This window comes from Pristiophorus japonicus, chromosome 12, assembly GCF_044704955.1.
Source record: "Pristiophorus japonicus isolate sPriJap1 chromosome 12, sPriJap1.hap1, whole genome shotgun sequence".
NCBI classification, from domain to species: domain Eukaryota; kingdom Metazoa; phylum Chordata; class Chondrichthyes; family Pristiophoridae; genus Pristiophorus; species Pristiophorus japonicus.
In genome coordinates, this window is record NC_091988.1 from 14,903,992 (window position 1) to 14,922,148 (window position 18,157).

Sequence of the window (18,157 nt, forward strand, 5' to 3'; positions counted from 1 at the left end):
ATCCCCTACCACTAGAGCTCTCTTATTCTTTGTCCCTCCCCCCTGTGCAGCTGAACTTGGCTTGGACTTGGCTCTGGCTGCACTCCCCAGAGACACCATCGCTCCTACCGGTGCTCCGAAGAGAATATCGGTTGGAAAGCGTGATGGACTCCGGTGGGGACTCCTGAACTACCTGCTTAGCATTCTTCCTCCATCTGGTGTTCACCCACTGCCCTTCTGCCTGCATGCTTTTAAGCTGCGGGGTGACCACCTCCTGAAACGTGCTATCCACGTAGCTCTCAGCCTCGCGGATGCACCGTATTGACTCCAACCGCCGCTCAAATTCCAAAATGTGGAGCTCGAGTAGTTGAAGCTGGAGACACCTCCTGCACACATGGTTGTCTAGGCCGCACGAAGCGTTCAGGACTGAGCTGCTCTGCCATCCCTCTAATTAGACCTATCTGATTATACGAGAGAGAGAGAGAGAGAGAGAGAGAGATACTTACCAATCATTTACCTGCCCGGACGAGAGCTGTGAGCTCCTCACCAGAAGTGAACTCCTCGCCGACCTCCGGGCCCTCCTATTCCTCGGACTCCTAACCTCCCGAACTCTCAGACCTCCAGGCCTCTCGAACTCTTGGACCTCCCGAACTCTCAGATGTCATTCTTGGTATTCATTTAACCATTAGTAGCCACTTATGTAGTTACCAAGGACAGCCAGCCAGATCATTCCCTTCACATGGAAGTATTTCAGGGCCTTCAGGCTATGGTAAAGTGTAGACCACACCATCATAAGGATATAGACTGAAGGCCCAATACAGGAATTGCAATATTTCTTCCAAATAATAAATACCCTCAGATTTTGCAGTCAGCGGCGAAGGAATGCGCTGCTGTTCATTACACTTACAGCTGCTAAACAGACATTCCATGGGCTTCTGTGTGGCAACTTGCGGTCGTCGGGTGTCCAAAACAGTGTGGTGCCCCCTACAGGGGATCTGAGACTTGTGTGAACAGGGAAAACAACAGTTTGTGTTTTCAACCAATCAAATTGAAGAATCCTTACTGATGCATGCAGAGTCTAAACCAGGAACTGGAAAGAAAGAGTGACGTCATCAAGGTCCAGGTCCAAGGTGATTGGAGCGTTGGCAGGTATAGCAGGAGCGGCGAGGTCGAGGCGAAGGAGCAGTGAGACTGTAGAGGGACGTGATCGGGGCCCAGGGGAGGCGTGAGTTCGGAGCCAGGGGCCCAGGGGCAGCACGGGCAAGCCCACACTGTGATATATGTGTGCACTGGGTCCGTGCAGCAGAGCAGGTCTCCAGTCATCTTGGGTAACCCTTGCCACTGGACCAAGACCTAGCTCTGTCAAGCCCGTGTGGTACTGGTGTGCAACGGTCACCCCACGTTTAGAAAAAAAAATCCACGCACAGGCATTTTCCACCCTTCAGGATGTAGTTCAGGACCTGGAATATTAGGTTCTTCATTGAAACACCTGTGAACTCATTCCTTTTCGGTGTCGAAGCAAGTCATCCTCGATACGAGGGACTGCCTGTGATGATGATACTGGGTTTTCACTATTTATTCCGAGAAAGCTGCATTCTGACATTTGCTGCGTGCCCGCGGTTCCTTGGTTGATTTGTAACCTGGGGTTGTCAATATGCACACACACGATGACGAAACATGTCAACATCCCTCTCCCAGTGAGAGACACGATTATTTCTGTGGCTTAACGGATTGTTTTAGCCACATGTGACTTCAGGTCTCCGAGGTGATAGAATAAGGAGAGAGTGGTGGATGGATGGCCATACAAAAAGAGAGAGAAACATGGAGAGTAAACATATGAGAGATAATAGAAGGGGAATTTATTTTCTGCAAGATTCCTGTTGTAAGAGAGGCTTATATTGAACTGGGTGTGGTTAAGGAGAAAGATCAATTTCTTTGTACTCTGTATCAGAGTTAGAATATTAATTGTTGCACATGAACAGGAATTTATATGGTTTACATCACAAATATTGTGACTAGCAATTTAAGGGAGAACTTTGGTTAACAAATGAAAGTATTTGTATTGTTGCAGGGATGGCTATAATGCTGCTATTAAGTGGGTACACATTCTAAATTAAATCTGTCCAACCTTCAACCCTAAGGCCCGTGTGGTATCTAAACTGGCAATCCTAGCCCTCGGGCTATCCCTCTCCCCAAAAGAAGCCCATGCAACTCCACCTTATTTGCACTTGTGTTTCTTCTTTGCTGGTTTGTCCTACCTGAATGTTGTGGGCCTGGAGATTTGGGAAGAGCTGTTTTTAGCAAGATTGCTTTATTGGTGGATAAATTCTATATCACAATTCCAGGATCTGAACAAGATATCTTCAAAAAATGAATTGGGCCATGGATTTAAACTTTATATATAGTTGCCAAGCCTTCACGATATCCAGCCCGTGAAGGCCAAAACTTGGGAAACCCTGTTTTAAAACCAAGGGCTGGATTTTAAAGAGGAAGGTGGGCTGGGGGCGGGAGCAGTCCGGAAATCTGGGAGAATGGCTTTCCCACAGGCCCTGCCAACTTTAACGGCAGGGCCTGAATTGCATGCAAAGTCTTATTTCCACCCGTAGCCAGCCAGATTGAGAGGCTGGCTCCAGGCGGATAGGCCTACAGCACTAGGCCGGACAGAGGAGGAAGGCAGGGGGCTGGGCCCGGAAGAGGATCGCCAGGGCGGGGGGGGGTTTGCACAGAAGATTGGGGGCCGGGCTGGGGAGGTGCCAAAGAGGATCGGGGGATGGAGGAGCAGGACGGGGAGGATAGGTGCCCTGGAGGAGGGGGGGGGTCGGAGGTTGGAGGCCTGGGGGTGGGGGGAAGCCTTGTGAAGTGATCGGAGCCCTGCAGTGTGTTGGAGGCCTTGTGGAGTGAATAGCGGCTGGGGGGGTGGCTCCGATCACAGCGGTGGGTTAGGCAGGGACCCTGCATCCAGTTCTCGCCTTGCTGTAACTTGCCAGGTTTTTAACACGGTGCGTATAACCTGACCAGCTATAGTTAAACACGACTGAGGTTAGAGGATCCAGCCACAGAGTAATATTTAAATTGACGTCCCGCCTTCTGGCAGCAGGCTTGCCTCCCGCCCCGTCTCTGTTTAAACTGTAAATAGTAGGGATTCCGATTTTTAACCCTCTAACTCCTCTCCCACTCCTAACCCACCTGTTTTTTTTTAAAAGGTTAGTTTCCCAATCCGGTTAGTTTCCCCGTAGACAGATTAGGTTAAAACTTACACTAAATGATTGGGTGAAAAACATTTGTCTTCTCGAATTCATTCATCCAAAAAGTTTCCATTTTAAATGGATTTGATAAGAACATAAGAAATAGGAACAGGAATAGGCCATACGGCCCCTCGAGCCTGCTCCGCCATTCAATAAGATCATGGCTGATCTGATCATGAAATCGGCTCCACTTCCCCGCCCGCTCCCCATAACCCCTTATCCCCTTATCGTTTAAGAAACTGTCTCTTTTTTTCTGTTTTAAATTTATTCAATGTCCCAGCTTCCACAGCTCTCTGAGGCACTGAATTCCACAGATTTACAACCCTCTGATGACGTGTAAATCTGCATAAATTGATTTTTATGGCTCACAGCTTTGGTCCCACACCTACCATTGGAATCCAGTTTTACACTTGTTCTGCCGGTCTCTTATCTTTGTCGTGGGAGAATTTATGATTAAGGTCATGGCGGCAGTAACTATGCTTGAGATTAGTTATCACAGAACTGACTCATTCTTGGCTTAGAGGTTGAGTACTAAAGAGTTATTCTGTCTGTGGGAGCATGACACCAGTATCGGGAAACCAGCTCAACATAACTTTCACTTAACTCTTTTTTGATTCAATGTTTTGGTTAGAAGAGCTTTTACTAGGGTGCTTAGGGCCATTGTGCTTTATGTGCGAAAAGGATTTCTTAATGCAGTAAGTGTGTGTTTCTCAATGTAGTTTTATTGGGCTCAAGTTTCGGCCTGAGTTGCTCCTAATTTTTTTGGAGCAACTAGTTTAGAGTGGAGCATCTTAGAAATTGCAATTCTCAGCATTTAGTTTGCTCCAGTTCTAGTCAGTTAGAATAGTTTCATTTTAGAACAGTTTTTTTTTTCAAAAGGGGGCCACTTACGCCTGTTTTGCAAGTTTAGGCAGCAAAAACTTACTCCAAACTAACTTAGAATAGAGTAAGTGTAGATTTTTATACGCTCAGAAAAACCTTGCCTACACTTTAGAAATCAGGCGTAGGGAACGAGAGATTGTGGAAGGGACGTTTACAAGCATTAAACACTTCACTTTTACAAATAAAGAGACATCATCAATAATAAATGATAAATAAATCAACCAATAAATTAATCACTATTATGTTTTGAAAATTACACCATCCCACACCATAACTATTTTTTGACGTAATAAATTTGCTGATTAACTGTTGATATGCTTAATCACAACCGACTATCTCAGCCAGTTCCTCCGAACGTACGTCTTGGATTACAAGTTTACTGCTTCGTGCATTGCTAAATCAGATGTGCTTCAGAACTGCCCCTCCCTTACCATATTGATTGCTTTTAGAGAATCCTAGGTAAACTAACACAAATCTACACGCAACAGGTAGGTGGATATAAAAGTTGCATAAAGTACTTTAAAACATCCAGTAACATAGGATCTTTACACCCTCAAGCGATTTTTGTATAGTTTATCAAATTATTGGAAGCTGTCTGCACAACAATACATTTTTAGCTTTGTCATTGTAACCCCCTGCAAATGGTTGAGCCACTGAGAGAAAGCTCATTGTAATTGCTTCTTCAGAAATTAATGCAAAAACACACAACACCATGGGGTGGAGGAGAACAGACACGTGTTTAGGAACAAGCCCATCCCTTTTTAAATAATCTCAACCCCAGAAACCCAGCTTTTCCCCATACCCTTCAATCATTTTCTCTCCAGAAACTTGCCTTAAACTCATTTATTCCAGACTTTATGTCCTTTTATAGTACTCCCGGCTGAACGCGGCAGGCACTGTTCCCGCAGGTCGCGGCGGGGAGCCCATTCGGCCGTGGCTAAGGACGGCGTTCTTCGGGCAATTACAGCACCCGTCACTCAAACTTTGAAGTCTGCACGTAGCCACAGGCAATCCTGTTCTTCAAATAAGTAAACATTGTGACTTCCCTCTGGCTAGTTTTCAACTAGTTAGAACTCCACTTCAAATGGGAAGATGCATTTATATTCAAGTAAGCTAGGCAAGCTGGGTGCACAGCCAAGACTACTCTTAAAATAGCTAGATGATCCTAAATATTATATACACATTCTCCGATCTCTCTCATTTGGTAGACTTGTTCAAAAATCACTCCCAGGTTTTCGGTTTAAAAAAAATTGTATACTTTTAAATCCAGCATTTAGGAACGTTCAAATGATTGACATCCACGCAGCCTGCACAGATTTGGGGGCGAGGAGCTAATGCACATGCGCGTGCACTCTAGTGCGCATGTGCAGAGGTCCCAGCACTGTTTTCAGCGCCGGGTCCTGGCTCCGCCCACCGCCCCTTGTGCTGTGCCACGTCAAGGGTCTTCATCGTTCCAGCTGCAGGGAGAATAGCAAGGTAAGTTTTAGGCACGGTTTTTGTTCTAAAAAGTCGGCGCATCTCAGAGTTACGCAGTTCTAAATGTGGGGGCAAACTTAGGCCCATTAATCGAGCCATCAGGCTATTGAATGTTATAATTGCTGTAGTCACTTTACTCACCAATATTGCAGGAATGTAAACCGAAGCTGTATAACATAATACTTACTTTTGTCTTTTAAATTTAATGCCCAAATATGTCCGCTTTGTAACTAAGTGCAAAATTAACCCATAAATTAACAATCAAATAATTGATGGCGACTAAGAAATTCAATGTTGCACACACCTTAATTTAAGTATAGTCCTACTCGAGAAAATTATAAAAATAACCTTTAAAAATCAAAAGTAATCATTCTTTAAACGAAACTGGTGTAGTGAAAATAAAAATGAAATCAGTAAGAATTTTACTTCAAAATTTTAAATTGAACAAAATGTGATTTTTGCATTCTTCAAAAATGTTGAATCCAGATTTTCTAGTGCAAGGTTATTATTAAATTAAGACATCTGTAAAAGATGCACTTATACAGTGCGTTGTTTGCTGGTGGTTATAGAAGAATTGAATCTGTCAGAACAAGACTCAAAGATCCAAAAAGAAAGGAAGAACTTGTATTTATATAACACTTTTCATATCCACAGCATATCCCACGCGTTTCACAGACAATTAAGTATTTTGAAGTATAGTCACTGTTGTAATGTAGGGAAATGAAGCAGTCAATTTGCACACAGCAACATCCCACAAAGATAAATAAGTAGATAATCTGTTTGTGATAATGGTTGAAGAATTAACGTTGGCCAGGGTAACTTCCCCGTTCCTCTTTGAATAATACCATAGGATCTTTTCCGGCCATCTGACAGGGCAAAAGTGGCTTCAGTTTAACATCTCATCTGAAAAACTGCACCTCCAACATGCTGCACTTCCTTGGTACTGTAGTGAAGTTTCAACCTAGAATAAAAGAAAGGAACACTTGGATTTATATAGCGCCTTTCATGACCATTGGACATCTTAAAGCGCTTTACAGCCAATGAAGTACTCCTGGAGTGTAGACACTGTTGTAATGTGGGAAACGCTGCAGCCAATCTGTGCACAAGCAAGCTCCCACAAGCAGCAATGTGATAATGACCAGATAATCTGTTTTTTGTTATGTGGATTGAGGGATAAATATTGGCCTGTCACCGGGGATAACTCCCCCGCTTTTCTCCGAAATAGTGCCATGGGATCTTTTACGTCCGCTGAGAGAGCAGACAGGGCCTCGGTTTAACACCTGATCTGAAAGGCGGATACGTGCTGAAGGCTTGAACCAACAAATTTCTGACTTGGGCACTGAGCCATGGCTAACATTATATCACGTGATATATAATAGATGAGCTACTTTGGGTTTCAGAGAGGCAAACAGGTGTCATTCAAGCTTCACCTCTCTAGCTGGTCACAGCACCGTTCATTGTGATGTATTGGGTTGCCAATTGTGCCTAGCAATTTAATCACGTGCTTGATCACGTGACTCCTGTAGTTTGCAAATGTTGTATTTACCTTCATAAAGCGTTGCGTGCCTTTGAGCCTCAAAAAAAATTTTGCTCACTGGCAGAGGTGGACGGGCCTCCATGAATGGTTTTCTACCATCCCCGAGAGGTGGTGGTAATGAACCACTGCCTCCGAGGAATCAAAGATGGTCAATTCTTAATAATCTCAAACAAAATCAGAAAATGCTGGAAGCACTCAGCAAGTCAGGCAGCATCTGCTGAAGGGCTATTCCCAAAACATTAACATTTTCCTTTTAATCGAGATATTGTCTGACGTGCTGAGTGTTTCCAGCATTTTCTTGTTTCAGATTATAAAGAATTGATCATCTTGGGAGAGAAGGATAGAGATAAGCGGGGTTTCCTTGCTCAAACAAGAAATGCCTTGCAATAAAATTTTGTGATTAAGTCAACCCTGTGTGCTCGATTCAGTATTCACGGTACTCCAGCTGGGATCAGTATTCGAACCTGGAGAGGCCTGTCACGGGGTTGGAATTCTTCCCACTCAACTGCCAGATAACCTCGCAAACTGATCCTGCCGGCTGGTTGTGACTGTACAGAACTTCAGGCAGCTTTCCAGTCCTCTGTTGGTACGTTGTGTACTTAAATCCAGTGTTTAGGACTGAGATGAGGAGAAACTTCTTCACTCGGAGAGTTGTAAGCATGTGGAATTCTCTACCACAGAAAGTTGTTGAGGCCAGTTCGTTAGATATATTCAAAAGGGAGTTAGATGTGGCCCTTACGGCTAAAGAGAAAGCAGGAATGGGGTACTGAAGTTGCAAGATCAGCCATGATCATATTGAATGGTGGTGCAGGCTTGAAGGGCCGAATGGCCGACTCCTGCATCTATTTTCTATGTTTCTATGTTCCCTCTGCACACACTTTGGGATGTGTAAACCTTGGCTGTGCTGATCTTTGCCTAAGATTTCTGGATTTTGAGAAGTGGGATGTGCACCTGCAGGTTGAGAATACACATTCCATATTGGGCAAACGGGTAGCTTGCTTCGGAGAGACGCAGATGTTTTTCCGAGCATGTCAGATGGTTGACCAAAATGTATGTATTGATGGGAATCTGCTTAAAAAAATGTTCAAAACTGATCTGTTATATGGAACTATGACCAAAGTGTGTTATTTGAATTGGGTATTTTTAAATTGGGATTCAAATGTGGTCCATACTGAAGCTACTTAATTCTAATCTGTATATGTCAGTTTGCCCATCTGTTTATTGATGTCTAAAGAATGTTTCCAGCAGTTCTGACTCCAGTATCTGTGAAACCAAGCTAGCTTATTATTGCCCCTTTAACAAAGCAACAGTCGCATATTTACTTAGCTCCAAAGTTGTTAAAGAAAGTAATAATTAAACTGGTGTTCTACTACCTAATTTCCTGCAGAACCAGCTTGGCAAGAAGTTTGGTTACAGACAGCTGACTTAAAATAACACCTCCTTGAAAGTGCCTCAAGTAAGAATTTTTTGAATGCAAGCATTGAACAAGGAAAGGAATTCCAACGTGAGCCGGGGTGTTGTGTTAATCTTTTGCTGTGTCGATTCGGTTCTCGCATATAATGTTGCTATTGACATAGCCGACACTTCTTAAAACCTCCAATCGTGTCTCTTCTTTAGGGTGCTTGAGGAAAAGTATAAAATCTCAGGTGAATTCCTTTCCCCTTGTGTTCCTTTCATCCTTGGAAGAGGGTGGATTCTGGGAGGTAACTTTATTAACATAGATGACGATGTTGGCAGGAATAGATGGTGGGAGGAGAAAATGTACAAACGCTTGAAACTCACTTGGGGAAAGTTGAAACCAAACTCAAGATACAGTACGAGGAAAGTTCCTATGGTTTTAAACACAGGCGGCGGTTCCTAGGAGCTTTGTGAAAAAGAACTATGCGCATGAAAATATATGTCCCTTTACCCTTTGTAACTGGTGAGTTGATTTGTGGGTGCAAATAAACTTTTATTAATGGCTGTGGTGTCTCAGGCCTTTTGTGTAATCAATGGTGTGTTTTCAATTAGTGTCAACGGTTTGTATCTGGAAGTAATAGGGAGTTGCTATATCCAAAGATTAAGAAAAGATTTTAAAAGTTGCTTGTGGCTTTTTTGCTACATATCTTTTCAAATTGTCAGGTTGGAAAGTTGTTTTCCCCTTCCAAAGAAAGTTCATCTTGATACTTCTAAACCTTCTCAAAGTGCTTGTTTTTATTATTATGCACAGGTGATTCTGTAAAGTTAAATCACTCCATAAAGCAACTGAAATGGTCTATGAATGGAACACACGTCACTGATTTAAATAGTAACTAGACCACTGCAAGAACTAGTTGGCGTAGTGTGTTGACAATGGAGCACATTTAAAAGGGAAGGTGCTAGTAATTGGGAAAAGGAAGTTATTGTACATGCTGTACCTTTACAGTAACACAGACAATTTATTGAATGCAGAGTTGTGATCAATTCTGTTTTAGGACTTCCAGTCATTCAATTATTTTAAATGCTGTACCCCTTTCCCCAAACCGAGCAGAGTTCCTTTTTATTCAGTGGGATTATTACTGTAGCTTTGTACCTCATGTCTGCTCTTTTTGTTGTGTTTAAAGATTTTCCAGTGGAAACAACTTGAAAATTTATATTTTCGTGAAAAGAAGTTTGCTGTAGAAGTTCACGATCCTCGTAGGTAAGATGATATTTTCTTTGTCTGCTATCATAACTTAAAATTAGTATTTTAATTTATGAATATGTTGCAACATGTTTTAATGAATGTGATAAAGAAACATAGAAAATAGGTGCAGGAGTAGGCCATTTGGCCCTTCGAGCCTGCACCACCATTCAATAAGATCATGGCTGATCATTCCCTCAGTACCCCTTTCTTGCATTCTCTCCATACCCCTTGATCCCTTTAGTCGTAAGGGCCATATCTAACTTCCCATTGAATATATCCAATGAACTGGCATCAACAACGCTCTGCGGCAGGGAATTCCACAGGTTAACAACTCTCTGAGTGAAGAAGTTTCTCCTCATCTCAGTCCTAAATGGCCTACCCCTTATCCTAAGACTATGGTTCTGGACTTCCCCAACATGGGGAACAATCTACCCGCATCTAACCTGTCCTGTCCGGTCAGAATTTTGTATGTTTCTATGAGATCCCCCCCCTCATCCTTCTAAACTCCAATGTATACAGGCCCAGTTGATCCAGTCTCTCATATCAGTCCGGCCATCCCGGGAATCAGTCTGGTGAACCTTCGCTGCACTCCCTCAATAGCAAGAATGTCCTTCCTCAGATTAGGAGACCAAAGTTGAACACACTATTTCAGGTGACGCCTCACCAAGGCCCTGTATAACTGCAGTAAGACCTCCCTGCTCCTATACTCAAATCTTCTAGCTATGAAGGCCAACATACCATTTGCCGCCTTCCTCACCTGCTGTACCTGCATGCCCACTTTCAATGACTGATGTACCATGACACCCAGGTCTCGTTGCACCACCCCTTTTCCTAATCTGCCACCATTCAGATAATATTCTGTCTTCGCATTTTTGGCCCCAAAGTGGATAATCTTACATTTATCCACATTATACTGCATCTGCCATGCATTTGCCCACTCACCTAACCTGTCTAAGTCACCCTGCAGCCTCTTAGCATCTCCCTCACAGCTCACACCGCCACCCAGTTTAGTGTCATCTGCAAACTTGGAGATATTACACTCAATTACTTCATCCAAATCATTGATGTATATTGTAAATAGCTGGGGTCCCAGCACTGAGCCCTGCCGGACTCCACTGGTCACTGCCTGCCATTCTGAAAAGGACCCGTTTATCCCGACTCTCTGCTTCCTGTCTGCCAACCAGTTCTCTATCCACATCAGTACATTACCCCAGCACCATGTGCTTTAATTCTGCACACTAATCTCTTGTGTGGGACCTTGTCAAAAGCCTTTTGAAAGTCCAAATACACCACATCCACTGGTTCTCCCTTGTCCACTCTACTAGTTACATCCTCAAAAAATTCCAGAAGATTTGTCAAGCATGATTTCCCCTTCATAAATCCATGCTGACTTGGACTGATCCTGTCACTGCTTTCCAAATGCGCTGCTATTTCATCCTTAATAATTGATTCCAACATTTTCCCCACCACTGATGTCAGGCTAACGGGTCTATAATTACCCGCTTTCTCTCGACCTCCCTTTTTAAAAAGTGTTACATTAGCTACCCTCCAGTCCATAGGAACTGATCCCGAGTCGATAGACTGTTGGAAAATGATCACCAATGCATCCACTATTTCTAGGGCCACTTCCTTAAGTACTCTGGGATGCAGACTATCAGGCCCCAGGGATTTATTGGCCTTCAATGCCATCAATTTCCCGAACACAATTTCTTGCCTAATAAGGATATCCTTCAGTTCCTCCTTCTCACTAGACCCTCGGTCCTCTAGTAGTTTCGGAAGGTTATTTGTGTCTTCCTTCGTGAAGACAGAACCAAAGTATTTGTTCAATTGGTCTGCCATTTCTTTGTTCCCCATTATAAATTCACCTGAATCCGACTGCAAGGAACCTACGTTTGTCTTCACTAATCTTTTTCTCTTCACATATCTTTTGAAGCTTTTGCAGTCAGTTTTTATGTTCTCGGCAAGCTTCTTCTCATACTCTATTTTCCCCCTCTTAATTAAACCCTTTGTCCTCCTCTGCTGAATTCTAAATTTCTCCCAGTCCTCAGGTTTGCTGCTTTTTCTGGCCAATTTATATGACTCTTCCTTGGATTTAACACTATCCTTAATTTCCCTTGTTAGTCACGGTTGAGCCTCCTTCCCCGTTTTATTTTTACTCCAGACAGGGATGTACAATTGCTGAAGTTCATCCATGTGATCTTTAAATGTTTGCCATTGCCTATCCACCATCAACCCTTTAAGTATCATTTGCCAGTCTATTCTAGCCAATTCATGCCTCAAACCATCGAAGTTACCTATTTTAATATAGGTTTTGTTACAAATGTGTTTATAGAATCTAACCTCCTATGTTCAAGCAATTAAAATTATTTTTAAATAAATTAATCTTTGAAACCTTCTCCAGATTAATATTGTCCAGAACAATAGGTTAGCTAAAATTTGAATTCACTTAACTGGTTTGTGAGCTATAAACCTTCAGCAATATTGTTTTTTATACTCTCTTTCACACTTGCAGCTCCTATTGTCCCAGTCGTCCATCACTCTTGTCCTTGCTGACCTACATTGGCTCGCTGCCTGCAACACACTAAATTTAATGCATCCTCATGTTTATTTTTAAATCTCTCCATGGCCTTGCCCCACCCTTTCTCTGCAATCACCTCCAGCTCTATGTTTGTGCCCCACCTCTGGAACATTCTGATCCTCTGATTCTGGTCTTTTTGTGTGTTCACCTTCCCTTAGCCCCAGCATTGAGGGTGTGCTGTACTGTCGGAGATGCCGTCTTTCGGGTGAGACATTAAACTGAGGCCCTGTCTACCCCCTCCGGTGAACGTAAAAGATCCCACGAAACTATTTTGAAATAGAGCGGGAGGGTTCTCCATGGTGCCCTGACCAATAATTATTATTTTACCAACATCACGAAAACAGACTATCTGATCATTATCACATTGCTGTTTTTGGGACCTTGCTGTGTCCAAATTGGCTGCCGTGTTTCCTACAGTATAACAGTGACTCTGCTTCAAAAAAAGTACTTGATTAGCTGTAAAGCGCTTTGGGACGTCCTGAGGTTGTTAAAGGCGCTATATAAATGCAAGTCTTTTCTATTGGCTGCAGATCCTTCAGCCGCCTTGTCCTGCTCTCTGGAATTCCCTCCTAAACTTCTCCATCTCCCTCCAGCTTCAAAAACCTTCTTAAAATCCAATCTTTATAATAAGCTTTTGATCATCTGGGGCTGTTCTTTAGATTAAAGACATTATATAAATGAAAATGGTTGAATATTATCTCTGCCATAAAATAAAATTGATATTTTAAATGTTCATAATCTCAGCATCTTCAACCCCTACCCTTCATAAACGTCAGTTCATCCAAAACTCTCTTCTATCCTGCATCAAGCCGCACCTGTACTCGCTGTCCTAGATTGGCTCCTTGTCCTCTAAGTCCTCAAATTTAAAATGATCATCCTCGTGTTTAAATTTCATGACCTTAACCTTCTTGGTTCTAACCTCCTCCAACCCTCCCCTGAACACTCCATTCTTCTGACTTGCCTCTTGAGCAACCTTTCTCCATTCACTGTGCCAATTGATGGTTGTATCTTCAACTGCCTATGTCCCATTCTCTAGATTTACCTCCTTGTTACCCCTCTCTGTCTCCTTGGAACCCATAACTCTGAGCCAAGTGTTTGTGGCTTGGAGTCAATTTTCTTTTGTCTCGATGAAACATCTTGGAATATCTTTCTACGTTAAAGGTGCTATATAAATGCTTCTTGTAAAAGCAGAAAGGTTCCAATCTCTGTACTTGTTACATGTACTTGGTAAGAAGAAAATGTTTTGAGCCTGTATTAAGTCACTGGTAACATGTGGCGTGCACCTGGAGGTAATGTGGAGGACACTACCTACTTTCCACTGAGAAATTCTCTGCAAAATTGGAAACGTACATTTTCAGTGAATTGGATGAATTTTCACAACATTTTTAAAAACCTTTTTTTTTAAACTATGCACTGCCTTTAGAAATGATTGCTAGTTTCAGTATGGAACTATTTGCATGTTTTGATCATTGCTTTCATCTATATCTTAATGATATATGTAAAGTTTATTGCATGAAGCCATACAGGTTTTACTAGTAATTTTGTATTTTTAATGTTTTTATGCTTTTTCAGAGTGTACGCTGTCTAAGCAGCTGCAGTCTGTTTTCTACATTCCATTTCTATTGCCAGATTTATTTCTGGGGATAGTAGCATAACAAATGCTCCCATTTACTGGCTTCTGGCCAGTTCAAGCCTAACTCCTGAAGAAACTAATAAATTTAAGAAAAATGTGATTATTCAGCCACTATCTGAAGGGGGGATAAAAGCAACTGAGGAGTTTTAACTGTTTGCATTCAACATCTGTGTTTTTGTATACTTCATGACCTGAAGGTATGTTAAATATTCTGCAAAGGTTACAATTGGTCATGTGTTGAGATGGTTGCAAATTACTATTTCTGTCTTGGTGGCTGGCACAAGTTAATCTGGAATGCTGCCTATTTTAATGGTGGTGAGTGAAAGGAAAGGAGTCCCACTGATAGCCTTCTGCCTAATAATTCAATGTGGCACTGAACTCCATAGCTTGTAAGGCTGCATCCACTTGTCCATTGTCCTTACTACAGAATGGTGTAGAGAAAATCCAGTACAATATGTAAGAAATAGGAGTGGGCCATTTGGCCCCTCGAGCCTGCACCGCCATTTAATAAGATCATGGCTGATCTGATCATGGACTCAGCTCCACTTCTCTGCCTGCTCCCCATAATCCTTTATTCCCTTATCGCTCAAAAATCTGTCTACCTCTGCCTTGAATATATTCAATGACCCAGCCTCCACAGCGCTCTGGGGTAGAGAATTCCACAGATTTACAACCCTCAGAAGAAATTCCTCCTCATCTCAGTTTTAAATGGGCGGCCCCTTAGTCTGAGACTATGCCCCCTCGTTTTAGTTTCCCCTATCAGTGGAATACATTTTTCCCTCTATGTATCCTTATGTGGACTTTACATAGAAACATAGAAAATAGGTGCAGGAGTAGGCCATTCGGCCCTTCGAGCCTGCACCACCATTCAATATGATCATGGCTGATCATGCAACTTCAGTACCCCATTCCTGCTTTCTCTCCATACCCCTTGATCCATTTAGCCGTAAAGGCTACATCTAACTCCCTTTTGAATACATCCAACAAACTGGACTCAACAACTTTCTGTGGTAGAGAATTCCACAGGTTCACAATTCTCTGAGTGAAGAAGTTTCTCCTCATCTCGGTCCTAAATGGCTTACCCCTTATCCTTAGACAGTGACCCCTGGTTCTGGACTTCCACAACATCTTGAACATTCTTCCTGCATTTAAGCTGTCCAGTCCTGTCAGAATTTGATATGTTTCTATGAGATCCCCCCCCTCATCTTCTAAATTCCAGTGAATACAGGCCCAGTCAATTCAGTCTCTCCTCATGTGTCAGTTCTGTCATCCCGGGAATCAGTCAGGTGAACCTTCGCTGCACTCCCTCAATAGCAAGAATGTCCTTCCTCAGATTAGGAGACCTAAACTGAACACAATATTCAAGGTGTGGCCTCACCAAGGCCCTGTACAACTGCAGTAAGACCTCCCTGCTCCTATACTCCAATCCTCTCGCTATGAAAGCCAACATGCCATTTGCTGCCTTCACCACCTGCTATACCTGCATGCCAACTTTCAATGACTGATGTACCATGGCACCCAGTTCTCATTGCACCTCCCCTTTTCCTAATCTGTCACCATTCAGATAATCTGCCTTCCTGTTTTTACCACCAAAGTGGATAACTTCAGTTATCTACATTATAGCACATCTGCCATGTATTTACCAACTCACCTAACCTATCCAAGTCACCCTGCAGCCTCTTAGCATCCTCCTCCCAGCTCTCACTGCCACCCAGCTTAGTGTCATCTGCAAACTTGGAAATATTTTATTCAGTTCCTTCGTCTAAATCATTAATGTATATTGTAAATAGCTGGGGTCCCAGCACTGGACCTTGCGGTACCCCACTAGTCACTGCCTGCCATTCTGAAAAGGACCCGTTTATTCCTATTCTTTGCTTCCTGTCTGGCAACCAGTTCTCGATCCACATCAGTACATTACCCCCAATACCATGTGCTTTAATTTTGCACACCAATCTCTTGTGTGGGACCTTGTCAAAAGCATTTTGAAAGTCCAAATACACCACATCCACTGGTTCTCCCTTGTCCACTGTATTAGTTACATCCTCAAAAAATTCTAGAAGATTTGTCAAACATGATTTCCCTTAAAATGAAAAGAGCTGCTGTTGTACTCCATAGACATGGTACCATGGTGGTTATGTTACTGGACTAGTAATCCAGAGGCTTGGACTAATGATGCAGGGACATGAGTGCACCCCGGCCGGTGGGGAATGTAAATTCACTTAAATAAATAAATCCAGAATAAAAAGCTAATGGTGACCATGAAACTACCAGATTTTCGTAAAAACCCATTTGGTTCACTAATGTCCTTTGGGGAAGGAAATCTGCCGTCCTGGCCTGGTCTGACCTATATGTGACTCCAGACCTACAGCCATGTGGTTGACTCTTAACTCCCCTCCGAAATGGCCTAGCTTTGTACCCAATTGTACCAAACCGCTACAAAGAAGTATGCTTTCACCACAGGGACTGCAGCGGTTCAAGGCGGTGGCTTAGCACCACCTTCTCGAGGGCAATTAGGGATGGGTAATAATTACTGTCCTTGCCAGCGATGCTCACATCCCATGAATGAATTGTAATAAGAAGTGTATAAATCATATATTTTAGCATTGAGCCTAGATACATTTTTGTGGATACAGTACAGTATTGTAGAACATAGCCTCTGGCGGGGAGACAGGGCGGGCGGGGGGGGCGGGGAGGGGTCTGTTCTTTTTGTGTTTATTCTTAAAACAGCTGTTTGTGAAATGATACAAACATTTCCGACCTGTGTGAGAACACTGCCGCAGATTGGGGCTATAAATAGAGCTGGACCACTGGGCCCTGAAACATCGTGGGTGAAGGTGCAGCGAATGAGGGTACGTGACCCAGAAGAGTCAAGGGCCCAGAGGCAGCACGGGTCAGCCCACACTGCGATATGTGTGCGCACTAGGTCAGTACAGCAGAGCAGGTTTCCAGTCATCCCTGGTTCAACCCTTGCCACTGGATAAAGACCTAGCTCTGTCAAGCCCGTGTGGTGGCTGGTGTGCAACGGTCACCACACGTTTTTTTTTTTTAAATCCACACACGGGCATCTTCCACCCCCTCAATAGGAGTTCAGGACTAGAACATCGGGTCATTCATTGAAACATCTGTGAACTCTTGTAGAAGCAAGTCATCCTCGTTTGAGGGACCACCTATGATGATGACAAACATGTCCCATAGAGGGAACACAGGTGGGGCAATTTCCTGACGTCTAGGTCTTAAGTTTCATGAGACTTAATCATTGAGCCAGCATTACCCCATCTTCTAACACATAAAAGCACACTTCCCATCAATCGGTCCTTGAAATAACATTGAGAGCAGCTGGGAACAAGCTCATGGTCCAGACCATCTGGTCCTTTCTGTTGAAGGAGGAGTTGTAAATAGCATAATAGAAATCTAACTGGTTAAGCAAAATGAAAATTGGGTGCATTTCAGTCCAATTTCAAAATCATAGAAACCAGCACTTTACTTTCCAAATGTTTAATTGAAGACTATGGTTTCCACTGTCCCTAAATTGTCTCCATTACTTTTCCGTCTTCCAGTCCTGGATGAGCAGAAATTTCCTCCACTAAATATTGGGAAGATGAAAGCCATTGTCTAGAGACTCCGCCACCAACTCCGTTCCCTAGCCACTGACTCCATCCCTCGCGCTGGCAACTGTCAGAGACTGAACCAGACAATTCGCAACCTTGGTCTCGTATTTGACCCTGATGAGCCTCCGACCACACATCTGCACCATCAATAAGACAATCTATTTCCACTTCTGTCTTCGCCTGACTCTACCCCTGCCTCAGCTCATCTGCAGAAACCCTCATCCTTGCCTTTACCTCTGGACTTTGCTGCCCTATCCCAACTCACACCAAGTCCCATGCACCCATCAACCCTGTGCTCCCTGACCTATGTTGTCTCTCGGTTAAGCAACTTCTCCATTTTGAAAATCCCATCCTTGTTTTCATATCCCTCCAAGGCCTATCTCTGTAATCCCCTCCAGCCCTACAACCCTCTGAGATATCTGCGCTCCTCCAATTCTGGCCTCTTCAGCATCCCCGATTTTAATCGCTCCACCAATGCCTTCAGTTGCCAAGGCCTTAACCTGTGGAATTCCTTCTCTAAACCTCTGCTGCACTACCTCTCTTTCCTCCTTTAAGGCACTCCTTAAAGCTTACCT

The 18,157-nt window shown here is 43.3% G+C and overlaps 1 protein-coding gene and 1 long non-coding RNA gene across 2 annotated transcripts in view; one reads left to right on the top strand and one right to left on the bottom strand.

Moving 5' to 3' along the window:
• Nucleotides 1-18,157, top strand: part of LOC139277139 (FERM domain-containing protein 4B-like) — a 419,374-nt gene that overhangs the window by 359,828 nt on the left and 41,389 nt on the right. The window contains 1 exon segment of the mRNA XM_070895191.1: nucleotides 9,702-9,778. Coding sequence (XP_070751292.1) covers nucleotides 9,702-9,778 — 77 coding nt within the window.
• LOC139277140 (uncharacterized) overlaps nucleotides 6,194-18,157 on the bottom strand; it is a 47,901-nt gene continuing 35,937 nt past the window's right edge. Inside the window, exon 2 of the long non-coding RNA XR_011596041.1 lies at nucleotides 6,194-6,543. This is a non-coding gene — a long non-coding RNA (uncharacterized lncRNA). The remainder of the gene's footprint in view (nucleotides 6,544-18,157) is intronic.